Genomic DNA, 13,797 nt, shown 5'->3' on the forward strand with positions numbered 1-13,797 from the left:
CGGCAGAAATATAATGGCCTATGCTTTGGGACGCAGCTACTGACTGTGTGTTTACTATAGAAACAGACACTTCCACACAGGCAATCCCGACCAGACACATTTTTACGTCCCCAAAAAGAGGGTGTGTGTGGGGGAAAATGAGGATGCCTAGTCACCCGATATTAGGCAGTTTCTGCAGTCCTTCCTGGGTGTCTGCTTAGCAGTGTGGCTAATTTCCATGACTATAATGTTTATTAACGTTAGCTAATATGAGGCCAGAAACCAGCACAGCACACAGCATGATCAAACCACTTCTCCTGTAAAAAAGGAAAGGGACTAAAAGTAGGTAATTTGAGTAGAAATAAAAAGCTCCTGTTAATCTTTGCAGTGATGTATCAGTGCTAAGTAACACTCATTGTTGGAGCAGGTTGCTGTAGCAAAGCTGTGTGTAGGAGTGATGTTCTCAAAAGCAGAGTTACAGCAGTTTTTTCAGTTTATTTATTTCTTTTGATCTTTGTTCCCTGAGCACATTATTTCACAAACAATATTTATCAAGTATTCATTGTTGAGGAAGCATAAGGCCATATAGTATAAGGCCTATCACATAATAATGACAATAAATACATAGTAATACAGTCAAGCCGGAAAGTCTGCACACCCCTTTCCCCTCCTACACGTTTTATTTTGCTACAGGCTTATTCATTTTGAGCCACAAAAATGCACATTTTCTTAAAAATCTAAATGTAAATGTAATTATTTAATAATTTAATTAATGTAATAATTATTTAATAAATTATCTTCCTAGCTCCCCGCTGAGGCCAGCAGAGGGGGACATTACAGTGCTGTGCAAAACCATTATTAATAGGCGGTATTGTATGATTGTCTTGGGCCGCCTTAAATTCAGAAAAAAAACAGATGCACATTCAGACAGTAGAAACAATTCTAGGCGAAATTCTGAAATTCAGCGTAACGTTGCACTGCTCTCTAATTTCCTCAGTAACAAAGCTCAGTTTAGCAGTGCACACATCATTCTTACATTTGAAATGCTTGTGTCTTATTAAGCCGTTGTCTGCACCTGCCATTGGCACTGGACTGGGTTTGTGCTGAAGTTCTTGAAACAGTAGCCAGCAACACCACACAGCAGCACAACAGCCACGATGATGCCTAAGAGCGCCCAGCTGCCAGGTTCTGCACAAACACATGGAGGTCAAGACTCTCTCACTGTCGTAGTACAATCAGAGCACTGCACAATTTCGACATGTTAAGATTCACCAGTTTCTGACAGTAATGACTGAAAACAGACTAAACACATGGGGGACAATGTTACCATTAGGAACTTACCAGTGAGTTCCAAAGAGATGACTTTGACCTCGCGACCTTTACCATCGAAGATCGTGTACTGGCCCACATCTGAAACGTTGACATTAAGCAACTGGATGCTGCTGCTGGTCACTTGGATCCGGTTATCGTAGTTGGTGAGATTCCTCACTGGTGAGCCTTGCTGCACCAACATGAGGTTCACATCCTTCTTGGAGAAGCGCAGACTGACTTCGTCCTTCGAAAGGCCAGCAAATGATATGGTGAGCTCCTCTCCAGCCACACAGTACTGGGTATGTGCTGAGGCTTTTAAGGCAATTAGGAAGGGTAGAGTTAGACCCTAAATTTCACTAATTTTACTACTAAATTAAGGAAAGCAATAAAGACAGACCAGAGTTACTTACTGACAACTTTTACTTTAGTGACACAAATCACTTTCCTCACGTTGTTGCTCTGAGTGTAGTCTCCCTGATCCTCGAAGTTCACAGAGTTAATTATGAAGTTCCTATCAAACCCCGATCCCTTCACTGCTCCTCTTTTGGGATGGACACTGCTGGACCAGATAATGTAATTCTGGGATTTATCCACAGATGTAAATCCCAATGAATCAATCTTGGATAGCAGGTAGATGTTCAGCTGATGTCCATAAGGAACTTCCATATTCTCAATTTGTGAGGCACAGGGATCTGAGAGGAGAGAGGAGAAGTGAAAAACCTCATCCAGCCAACATGTGACCTCTGTGACATCTATAACATTTAAGTGAATCTGTTCCTTTTCTGAATTAACATTATATGTAGTTTGAATAAGTGACTAAATAAGTATCAGTTGCTTTGTGACAATGCTGCTTATTCCAAGCTCAATATAAATAAATACTGTTTGACTTTTCACTCTTTAAAGTCTGAACCATCAAATAAATGCCAGATTATTAATATCCTTTCAAACTGGATTTTTGGATTTCACCTCCTGACTAGTTTAGATCAAATAACACTTTGCATCCACTAGAGCCCGGGGGTCACGAGTTCAAATCTCAAGCCATGCGCCTTTGCCATCAGCTGCCGGAGTCAGAGAGAGCACAATTGGCCGTGCCCTCTCTGGGTGGGTAGATGGCACCCTCTTTCTTCAACACTCTAAAGTGATGTTGGCTGGCACGGGCGTTTGTTAGCTGGGGTGGTAGAGCTGGAGACCTGGAGACCTCTGAACATGTTGGTTGCCTGGTGATGCCGTATCGGCAGCATCGCCAGGCAACGAAAAGAGGCAGCAGTTGGCTGCTCATGTTTTGGGGAAGACATGTGTTAAGTCCTTACCCTAGTGTCCTAGGGGGAGTAACCAATGAGTGGGTCAATTGACAATACCAAATTAGGAGAAAAAGGGGACACTTGAATGGACTTTTATTTTGTACCATATTTGATACATTTTATAAAGAAAGCAAAATAAAAGTTGCCTTTAAAATTTTACTCAAGTCATTTCAAACTGTATGTAATTTTTTTGGTGTGTGCAGTGCACATATAATCCACCAGGGGGCAGAAAAACATGTACCTGTTTTTATTTCCCCATGTAATTAATTTGTATGTTATGTATTATATATTATCGCTATTATTGATACAGTATCTACAGTTATTAATTGTATTGATGTGACCACAGTGTGTAGTGGAATGATTTTAGCAGCAGGAGCTCACCAGTGACTTTTAAAGTGATGATCTTGACTTCACGATCTTTACCATCCAAGAGTGTGTACCTCCCCCCATCTGACACCTGAACTTCAAGCACCTGGATACTGCTGCTGGACACTTCAATCCGTCCATTGTAATTGGGCCGATTCCTCACAGGTGAGCCCTTCTGTACCAGCATGAGGTTCACATCGTTGTTGGAGAAACGTAGACCAGCTTCATCCTTCCGAAGGCCGCCCAGTGAAATGGTGAGAGTTTGACCAGTCTTTAAACTCTGGGTTTCTGCTGAGGCTTTTAGAGCCATAGGGGAGAGCAGCGTTAGACTCATAGTAAAGTGTGAACCGTTAGACATAAGAGTCATGAAGAACACAGTCACTTACGGAGAACTTTTACTTTGGTGTCAGAAATCACTTTCCTCAAGTTGTTCCTCTGGGTGTAGGTTCCCTGGTCATCAAAATTGACCGAACTAATGGTGAATGGTGGTCTTTTCTCTCTTAAATTGTAGAAAACAGACTAACACTCTTGCTTAAAGTATTTAGAGGAATGTGTGATTTTTAACTTCATGGCTTTTGGAGATCAGCTCATCTTCTACTCGCTTAACTATTCACTGTAACACACGTTTTGACCAGGTGTGCCCAAGTATGCTCGTGGTGTTTTGCATGCCACTGTATATTTCTTAGTAAAAGTTTTAACTCAACTCGAAGAACCATTCAAGGTGGTTCTTCACTTTAATGTTCCTTTTTGTATATGGTGCTTTACACCGCCCTTTAAAAATGGGTCTATAAAGCACCAGAAAAGGGTTTCACTATTGTTACTATTGAGTCATGGAACTTCTTTTCAGTACTACATAGAACCATTTTTGCTTAAGAGTCAAATCGCAGTAATACAGTTGGGCAAATAAGGTTTGTATAAGCACAGGATGACAAGTTTACTCATAATAATAATAATAATAATAATAATAATAATAATAATAATAATATAATCATACTTTCATTTTTGTAATTGTGCTTGATGTTTTTTGCACATGTAAGGATTATTATTATTATTATTATTATTAGTAGTAGTAGTAGCAGCAGTAGTAGTAGTAGTAGTAGCAGCAGTAGTGGTGGTAACAGCAGTAGTAGTAGCAGTAGTAGCAGTAGTAGTAGTAGATGTAGTAATAGTAGTAGTAGTAGTAGTTGTAGTAGCAGCAGTAGTAGTAGCAGCATTAGTAGCAGCAGTAGTAGCAGTAGCAGTAGTAGTAGTAGTAGTAGCAGCATTAGTAGCAGCAGTAGTAGCAGTAGCAGTAGTAGTAGTAGTAGCAGTAGCAGCAGTAGTGGTGGTAACAGCAGTAGTAGTAGTAGCAGTAGTAGCAGTAGTAGTAGTAGATGTAGTAATAGTAGTAGTAGTAGTAGTAGTAGTTGTAGTAGCAGCAGTAGTAGTAGCAGTAGTAGCAATAGCAGTAGTAGCAGTAGTAGTAGTAGCAGCATTAGTAGCAGTAGTAGTAGTAGTAGTAGTAGTAGTAGTAATAGCAGTAGGAATTGCTGACACGGATGTGCAAATGCACACACACAGATCGTCTAGTCTCTGTAGAGAAGTACTACCAATAGAATAACAATCCCTGAAGCAGATAAACCATGCTGCCTAATGCCAGGCATGGGCTAGAGGGGTATAAAGCCCCCCAGCATTGAGCTGTGAAGCAGTGGAAGAACTGTGTTCTCTGGAATGATGGTTGGACCAACATGTTTGGGATGAGCCAACAAAAATGTGCTGCATCCTGAATGTAGAGCAGTCCTCAAGGACAAAAAGGCAGGTGCAGTAGACTGCAGCTTGGTGTGAACTCAAGGTGAAGTAAGAGTAACCTAGCTAGTTTGCTAGCTGCAGTGTTCGAAGGAATGACCTTATCAGCAGGAGCTCACCAGTGACTTTTAAAGTGATGACCTTGACCTCACGACTTTTCCTGTCCAAGAGTGTGTAACTCCCCTCATCTGACACCTGAACATTGAGCAGCTGGACACTGCTGCTGGTCACTTTCATCCGTTTACTGTAGTCAGGGACGGGTGAGCCTTGCAGCATAACATCTTTCTTGGAGAAACGCAGACCGGCTTCTTCCTTGCTGAGGCCGCTCAGTGAAATGGTGAGAGTTTGACCAGTCTTTAAACTCTGGGTTTCTGCTGAGGCTTTTAGAGCCATAGGGGAGAGCAGCGTTAGACTCATAGTAAAGTGTAAACCGTTAGACATAAGAGGCATGAAGACCACAGTCACTTACGGAGAACTTTTACTTTGGTGTCAGAAATCACTTTCCTCAAGTTGTTCCTCTGGGTGTAGGTTCCCTGGTCATCAAAATTGACTGAACTAATGGTGAAGCTCTTAGATAAAAACCCTGTAACTTCTCCCCTTTTGCACTGGACACTCTTGGGCCAGACAAAGCAGCTCTTGGATCTGTTCACAGACGTAAACTCCATTGTATTGTTCTTATCTCTCAGCTTGATGCTCAGCTTTTGGCCGTACTTCAGATCCACAGATTCCGCAGCACAGAACTCTAAGAGGAGAGAAGAGGAGAGAAGAGGAGTGAAGAATTCTACATTTGTAATTGTGCTGAAATCATTTAGAGATTTCATCATAGAGAATCATTTATCTCGAGAGAGTTCGAGCTCAGAGCTGTAGACCAGAGAAATCACTGATGATCATATAAAAGTAGTAATAGTAGTAGTAGCAGTAGTAGTAGTAGTAGTAATATCAGTAGTAATAGTAGCAGTAGTAGTAATAGTAGTAGTAGTATAATTGTAATTATTAATATTAATATAATAATAACAATAATGATAATTATTATTATTTATTATTATTATTAGTAGTAGTAGTAATAGTAGTAGTAGCAGTAGTAGTAGTAATAATAGCAGCAGCAGTAGCAGCAGTAGTAGTAGTAGTAGTAGTAATAATATTAGTAATAGTAGTAGTAGCAGTAGCAGTAGTAGTAATAGCAGCAGCAGTAGTAGTAGTAGTAATAGTAGTAGTAGTAGTAGTAGTAGTAGTAATAGCAGCAGTAGAAGTAGTAGTAGTAGTAGTAGTAGTAATAGTAGTAGTAGTAGTAGTAGTAGTAGTAATAGCAGCAGTAGAAGTAGTAGTAGTAGTAGTAGTAGCAATAGTAGTAGTAGTAGTAGTAGTAGTAATAGCAGCAGTAGTAATAGTAGTAGTAGTAGTAGTAATAGCAGCAGTAGAAGTAGTAGTAGTAGTAGTAGTATAATTGTAATTATTATTATTATTATTAGTAGTAGTAGTAATAGTAGTAGCAGTTGCAGTAGCAGTAGTAGTAATAATAGTAGTAGTAGCAGTAGCAGTAGTACTAGCAGTAGTAGTATAATTGTAATTATTAATATTAATATTATAATCATTGTTATTAGTCTAATTGTAATTACTATTATTATTATTATTATTATTATTATTACAGAATGCTCAAGCTCGTGGTTTGTGAATGTGCAGGACTGAGGAAGGAGAATATGATCTCACCTGTAAAGAAGGCAGCGCAGAGCACAATCCAGAAGCCCCACATTGTTCTATGGCTGCACAGACAGAGAGGATGGTTGAGTGTTCTTAGTGACTCTTAGCGTCCTCTGTTCTATCAGGAAAGGATTAACTTGTGCCGATCACACATTACCACAGTATTTATTAATTACCTTAAATCATTTTACAAATGTATCTGAATATTGTATATTTATACATTTGTGCCCGAACTATCCTGTGATCAGAAGTGTTGATGCACAGCCAGTGAACCATTTAAATGGGACGACATTTATTGCCCCTAAATGTTACTTTTAAAACACTGGATTTAGTTTAGAGCACTTTAAGAGATAACTTTTCTCTCTCAGATAACTTTTACTAAGGTCTTAAGGCCAGAGCACACCGATCAAACCGATCAACAGCTGATCTTCCTCGTTAGAGAAATGGGGAATGATGAAGACTGTGTGTTTTAAGATGCATTCAGATGGGATTATATGTACAAATGTGCCTCTTTAATAAGGTTATAAGGTTTGTTCCCGTCCGGATCGACTCTAAGAAAAATACAAAAGTACCTAGCAACTTCAGTTTTTCACTGAACTCGTCAGTGAGCGTCTGATCATTTTAGACATGTCTGGATTCATATCTCTGTGTTTTTCTAGGCAGATGTCGCCTCACGTCAGGACAAAAAGGTGTTTGGCCGCAGCTGCACACCGGAGCAGCAACTTCAGCTTTTTAAAAAGCTTAGCTTTACCTCATATAAGATGGCAAAGCACCAATAATCTCTCCAGGGGAGCGTTCAAATAGCTGAACAATTAGCTAATTCATCAAATAAGTGAGCTGGGTAACAAGGAAAGCATGAGCTGTGTGGAAATGTCTCATCAAACACCAAAGTAGAAGAATGCAACATGTCCAATTCGACCAAACATTTCCGAGCATTTGCTCGTATCGGTGTGCTCCAGCCTTTAGACCTTAACGAGCTTGTTCAGGGGGTCTTATTATTAGGAAAGACCGACCAGTGGCTCCTCTAAACAGCTGCCTAGCACTCTGAACATTGAAGCAACTGATGTCCACAAAGCAGAAGAATGATCTTATCAGAAGATAGTAAAGAGTTTTCAGGTGCAGCTTAACATCTGCATAGCCCTACAAAACAACCGCACCCTCACAGCACCTCCAGTATTGCAGTAGCAGTAGCCTTTATTCAGGCTTCATTATCAATATCAAAATCAATATCACTGATATTAGTGCTGCAGAAATAATCCTGTTGACTGTAGTGAAAGAATGCAGATAAAAAAGGCAGAATACTCACCCTGAGAAGTACAGCTAAGTACAGGATGTCTCACTGTGATCTGTTGTTGAGCTGTCAAACAGCCGCCACTGGCTTTTATCAGAACACCTTCAGGAAACCTCCAGCTCTAATTTTGTCCCTAGAGCAACATCCGGTGACAAATGCTTTCTGTGGTGAGAGGGTTTTACTGCCACTATTATGATAGATAGATTAATGATGATAAATGATGATGTTTGGTAAAGAATGTTGAAACTGACAGCACCAATTGTGCCTGAAAGTGAGTGCCCCTCCCCCCCCCCCCCCACCCACCCAACCCCCCAAAAGAAAGATATAGTTGTTAATTACTGTCCCACAACAGCAAGGCGGCATTTCGGCCCACAGAAAGCTTGCAGAGCTTCTTCAGCTTAGTTACATTTGTCGGTGGCTTTGGTTTTATTTACACCCAAGGATCACAAGATGGAAAGAGATGGGATACTGAGAACTTCATATACCCAGCTAGAAGTTTATAGCTAGACATTTGGCAATTATTTGGTTGAATGTTCTGAACATTGAGATTTTGGTTCTTAAGACGTTGAATCTGTCAGGTTTCTGGATGTTCCTGGAGTGTTTTTATTGACCTTTATTTTTCTGTAATGCTCTGGCTGAGGCAGGCTGCATGTGAACAGGGGCTTTATTATTTATTAGGGCTAAGGCAAACTCTTGGTCAGCACATGCAGGGGTCAAAACACAGACAGGCAGGTACATCATAGACAATTCCATAATCCAAAAGAAAACCCAAGAAAAAAACAAGAAAACCAAGAAGCAGAACAGACGCAAGGTCAGGTAGTGTCACGTTGACTCCCCCAAGAGCCCTCCAAACTGAGGCGCTTAAGAGCAGTCCTCATCAGTGCCGTAATCTACAGCACCTGTGTGCTTGGAGCTGGGTTTCAGGTGAGGGGCGGAGCTTAGCCCTTGCTCATTAGAGCTAATGACTTGCTAATGACCCACTGATGCCCGCAGAGGGAGACATTACATTTCAATCTTTTAAAGTTTTCTGGACAACCAAGGATCACAAGATAGGATACTGAGAACTCCCATATCCAGCTACAAATATTTGGTTAGTGGAACGACACAAAAACGTTCTGAACATTGCGATTTTGGTTCTTTGAAACCTTTAATCTGTCACATTTTAATTGACCTTTTTCCATGTTATTCGTTCATTTTTATGAATACAGGCTTTTCACATTTCACATTTTCACAAGTAGACATGTTAAAAAAAAGATTCCTTCAAGCTCAACTAAAGTTAAAAAAAAATCAAAATGATGGAATCAGCAGATGGGATCAGGAAGTGGCATTGTTTAAGTTTTAGAAACTATATCTAGTCAACATTCAACCCAAGTTAATAAATAAATGAATAAGTAAAGCAGAAAGTGGAACTTTTAGACGTTCATCAATTTGAGGAACCTCTTATTGTGCATTAAAAAAATGCCAAGAACCTTTTTCTTCTAAAAACCTTTTTTTAATGGTTCCTCAAAGCAGTTTAAGAGGTTCATCCAAAGTTGAGGTTCTTTCAAACTGACGAACCTCAAAGATCTCATACATAAGGTTACCATATTTTGTTTTTCTAAATAAGGACACTGGGGTTAGGTTGTTAGGCTGTTGTTAGTCTGTGGTTAGGATGTTGTAGCTAAGGGGCTTCATGTAAGCCTAAGTTGTAGAACCCAAATGTGTGTGTAGGCAGTGTGTGTGTGAGTATAATAGTTGGGGGGAGTTAAATATCTCTAAATCATGCAGTTCTGATAATGAACATTAATACATAACCAGTTACTCATTTATCAAAACTTTCATTTCATCTTGAGTGTCTCACAAAAAAAAGCTACATTTAACATTTACCACCCTGTTACATTACATTTTTATGTAAAAATCTGATTTGTGTTTATTTAGGTTTGTGTTCAGGTTATTTTTAGGCTGTGGCCAGTTGGCTGTGCCGGAAGAAATGTTTGACCATTGGTTGATATAGATGCAGGTACATGTATACCAATATTGGCTGTGAGAAGGCGGGGCTTAAACAAACATAAATCCACACATGAACTGTGTTTTAAAGCCTAGGCTCCAATCGGGCTAGGGCAGGTCTCAGAGGTAATGTCTTATGAAAAGTCTTTCATATTACCCTGTTGATCACACAGTTGAAAAAGTGTGACCAGACTGCTTGGGACTACTCACCGGAAACGTCCCGCCTCTTGCAATTGCGGCGCAAAACTTGTGTGCTTTTTCATTTTTTCATGGAAATGAATTATAAACTATACTTTTTAAACTCTAGAAGCTCTGGATGCTTTGTTTTCTACTATTTTTGTGGTGCTGTCTCCCCCAACCTTTCCCCAAGTTGTATGTGGGCAAAGGGCTGGAAAGAATACATCAGTTCTACATGTAGGCTGCATTTCCAGGCTGTATACAATGGGCCTTTCCATTTGGAACAGTCTTCTGTGACCTAGCGGCAGAAATATAATGGCCTATGCTTTGGGACGCAGCTACTGACTGTGTGTTTACTATAGAAACAGACACTTCCACACAGGCAATCCCGACCAGACACATTTTTACGTCCCCAAAAAGAGGGTGTGTGTGGGGGAAAATGAGGATGCCTAGTCACCCGATATTAGGCAGTTTCTGCAGTCCTTCCTGGGTGTCTGTTTAGCAGTGGGGCTAATTTCCATGACTATAATGTTTATTAACGTTAGCTAATATGAGGCCAGAAACCAGCACAGCACACAGCATGATCAAACCACTTCTCCTGTAAAAAAGGAAAGGGACTAAAAGTAGGTAATTTGAGTAGAAATAAAAAGCTCCTGTTAATCTTTGCAGTGATGTATCAGTGCTAAGTAACACTCATTGTTGGAGCAGGTTGGTGTAGCAAAGCTGTGTGTAGGAGTGATGTTCTCAAAAGCAGAGTTACAGCAGTTTTTTCAGTTTATTTATTTCTTTTGATCTTTGTTCCCTGAGCACATTATTTCACAAACAATATTTATCAAGTATTCATTGTTGAGGAAGCATAAGGCCATATAGTATAAGGCCTATCACATAATAATGACAATAAATACATAGTAATACAGTCAAGCCGGAAAGTCTGCACACCCCTTTCCCCTCCTACACGTTTTATTTTGCTACAGGCTTATTCATTTTGAGCCACAAAAATGCACATTTTCTTAAAAATCTAAATGTAAATGTAATTATTTAATAATTTAATTAATGTAATAATTATTTAATAAATTATCTTCCTAGCTCCCCGCTGAGGCCAGCAGAGGGGGACATTACAGTGCTGTGCAAAACCATTATTAATAGGCGGTATTGTATGATTGTCTTGGGCCGCCTTAAATTCAGAAAAAAAACAGATGCACATTCAGACAGTAGAAACAATTCTAGGCGAAATTCTGAAATTCAGCGTAACGTTGCACTGCTCTCTAATTTCCTCAGTAACAAAGCTCAGTTTAGCAGTGCACACATCATTCTTACATTTGAAATGCTTGTGTCTTATTAAGCCGTTGTCTGCACCTGCCATTGGCACTGGACTGGGTTTGTGCTGAAGTTCTTGAAACAGTAGCCAGCAACACCACACAGCAGCACAACAGCCACGATGATGCCTAAGAGCGCCCAGCTGCCAGGTTCTGCACAAACACATGGAGGTCAAGACTCTCTCACTGTCGTAGTACAATCAGAGCACTGCACAATTTCGACATGTTAAGATTCACCAGTTTCTGACAGTAATGACTGAAAACAGACTAAACACATGGGGGACAATGTTACCATTAGGAACTTACCAGTGAGTTCCAAAGAGATGACTTTGACCTCGCGACCTTTACCATCGAAGATCGTGTACTGGCCCACATCTGAAACGTTGACATTAAGCAACTGGATGCTGCTGCTGGTCACTTGGATCCGGTTATCGTAGTTGGTGAGATTCCTCACTGGTGAGCCTTGCTGCACCAACATGAGGTTCACATCCTTCTTGGAGAAGCGCAGACTGACTTCGTCCTTCGAAAGGCCAGCAAATGATATGGTGAGCTCCTCTCCAGCCACACAGTACTGGGTATGTGCTGAGGCTTTTAAGGCAATTAGGAAGGGTAGAGTTAGACCCTAAATTTCACTAATTTTACTACTAAATTAAGGAAAGCAATAAAGACAGACCAGAGTTACTTACTGACAACTTTTACTTTAGTGACACAAATCACTTTCCTCACGTTGTTGCTCTGAGTGTAGTCTCCCTGATCCTCGAAGTTCACAGAGTTAATTATGAAGTTCCTATCAAACCCCGATCCCTTCACTGCTCCTCTTTTGGGATGGACACTGCTGGACCAGATAATGTAATTCTGGGATTTATCCACAGATGTAAATCCCAATGAATCAATCTTGGATAGCAGGTAGATGTTCAGCTGATGTCCATAAGGAACTTCCATATTCTCAATTTGTGAGGCACAGGGATCTGAGAGGAGAGAGGAGAAGTGAAAAACCTCATCCAGCCAACATGTGACCTCTGTGACATCTATGACATTTAAGTGAATCTGTTCCTTTTCTGAATTAACATTATATGTAGTTTGAATAAGTGACTAAATAAGTATCAGTTGCTTTGTGACAATGCTGCTTATTCCAAGCTCAATATAAATAAATACTGTTTGACTTTTCACTCTTTAAAGTCTGAACCATCAAATAAATGCCAGATTATTAATATCCTTTCAAACTGGATTTTTGGATTTCACCTCCTGACTAGTTTAGATCAAATAACACTTTGCATCCACTAGAGCCCGGGGGTCACGAGTTCAAATCTCAAGCCATGCGCCTTTGCCATCAGCTGCCGGAGTCAGAGAGAGCACAATTGGCCGTGCCCTCTCTGGGTGGGTAGATGGCGCCCTCTTTCTTCAACACTCTAAAGTGATGTTGGCTGGCACGGGCGTTTGTTAGCTGGGGTGGTAGAGCTGGAGACCTGGAGACCTCTGAACATGTTGGTTGCCTGGTGATGCCGTATCGGCAGCATCGCCAGGCAACGAAAAGAGGCAGCAGTTGGCTGCTCATGTTTTGGGGAAGACATGTGTTAAGTCCTTACCCTAGTGTCCTAGGGGGAGTAACCAATGAGTGGGTCAATTGACAATACCAAATTAGGAGAAAAAGGGGACACTTGAATGGACTTTTATTTTGTACCATATTTGATACATTTTATAAAGAAAGCAAAATAAAAGTTGCCTTTAAAATTTTACTCAAGTCATTTCAAACTGTATGTAATTTTTTTGGTGTGTGCAGTGCACATATAATCCACCAGGGGGCAGAAAAACATGTACCTGTTTTTATTTCCCCATGTAATTAATTTGTATGTTATGTATTATATATTATCGCTATTATTGATACAGTATCTACAGTTATTAATTGTATTGATGTGACCACAGTGTGTAGTGGAATGATTTTAGCAGCAGGAGCTCACCAGTGACTTTTAAAGTGATGATCTTGACTTCACGATCTTTACCATCCAAGAGTGTGTACCTCCCCCCATCTGACACCTGAACTTCAAGCACCTGGATACTGCTGCTGGACACTTCAATCCGTCCATTGTAATTGGGCCGATTCCTCACAGGTGAGCCCTTCTGTACCAGCATGAGGTTCACATCGTTGTTGGAGAAACGTAGACCAGCTTCATCCTTCCGAAGGCCGCCCAGTGAAATGGTGAGAGTTTGACCAGTCTTTAAACTCTGGGTTTCTGCTGAGGCTTTTAGAGCCATAGGGGAGAGCAGCGTTAGACTCATAGTAAAGTGTGAACCGTTAGACATAAGAGGCATGAAGAACACAGTCACTTACGGAGAACTTTTACTTTGGTGTCAGAAATCACTTTCCTCAAGTTGTTCCTCTGGGTGAAGGTTCCCTGGTCATCAAAATTGACCGAACTAATGGTGAATGGTGGTCTTTTCTCTCTTAAATTGTAGAAAACAGACTAACACTCTTGCTTAAAGTATTTAGAGGAATGTGTGATTTTTAACTTCATGGCTTTTGGAGATCAGCTCATCTTCTACTCGCTTAACTATTCACTGTAACACACGTTTTGACCAGGTGTGCCCA

The 13,797-nt window shown here is 40.4% G+C and overlaps 2 protein-coding genes across 2 annotated transcripts in view; both read right to left on the reverse strand.

Moving 5' to 3' along the window:
- Positions 1-463: 463 nt before the first annotated feature.
- LOC140554323 (uncharacterized) overlaps positions 464-13,797 on the reverse strand; it is a 16,213-nt gene continuing 2,879 nt past the window's right edge. The window contains exons 4-10 of the mRNA XM_072677208.1: positions 5,212-5,484; positions 4,843-5,122; positions 3,344-3,456; positions 2,973-3,254; positions 1,701-1,982; positions 1,321-1,602; positions 464-1,167 (exon numbers count right to left, since the gene is read on the reverse strand). Of these exons, the coding sequence (XP_072533309.1) occupies positions 1,037-1,167; positions 1,321-1,602; positions 1,701-1,982; positions 2,973-3,254; positions 3,344-3,456; positions 4,843-5,122; positions 5,212-5,484 (1,643 nt within the window). The 3' untranslated portion in view covers positions 464-1,036. The remainder of the gene's footprint in view (positions 1,168-1,320; positions 1,603-1,700; positions 1,983-2,972; positions 3,255-3,343; positions 3,457-4,842; positions 5,123-5,211; positions 5,485-13,797) is intronic.
- Positions 10,660-13,487, reverse strand: LOC140553923 (uncharacterized). The gene is made up of 4 exons (XM_072676711.1): positions 13,169-13,487; positions 11,897-12,178; positions 11,517-11,798; positions 10,660-11,363 (listed from the first exon to the last, which is right to left on the reverse strand). The coding sequence occupies exons 1-4, from the start codon at positions 13,485-13,487 to the stop codon at positions 11,233-11,235; spliced, it is 1,014 nt and encodes a 337-aa protein (XP_072532812.1). The 3' UTR covers positions 10,660-11,232.

The sequence above is a fragment of the Salminus brasiliensis genome, chromosome 4 (genome assembly GCF_030463535.1).
Source record: "Salminus brasiliensis chromosome 4, fSalBra1.hap2, whole genome shotgun sequence".
NCBI classification, from domain to species: Eukaryota; Metazoa; Chordata; class Actinopteri; order Characiformes; family Bryconidae; genus Salminus; species Salminus brasiliensis.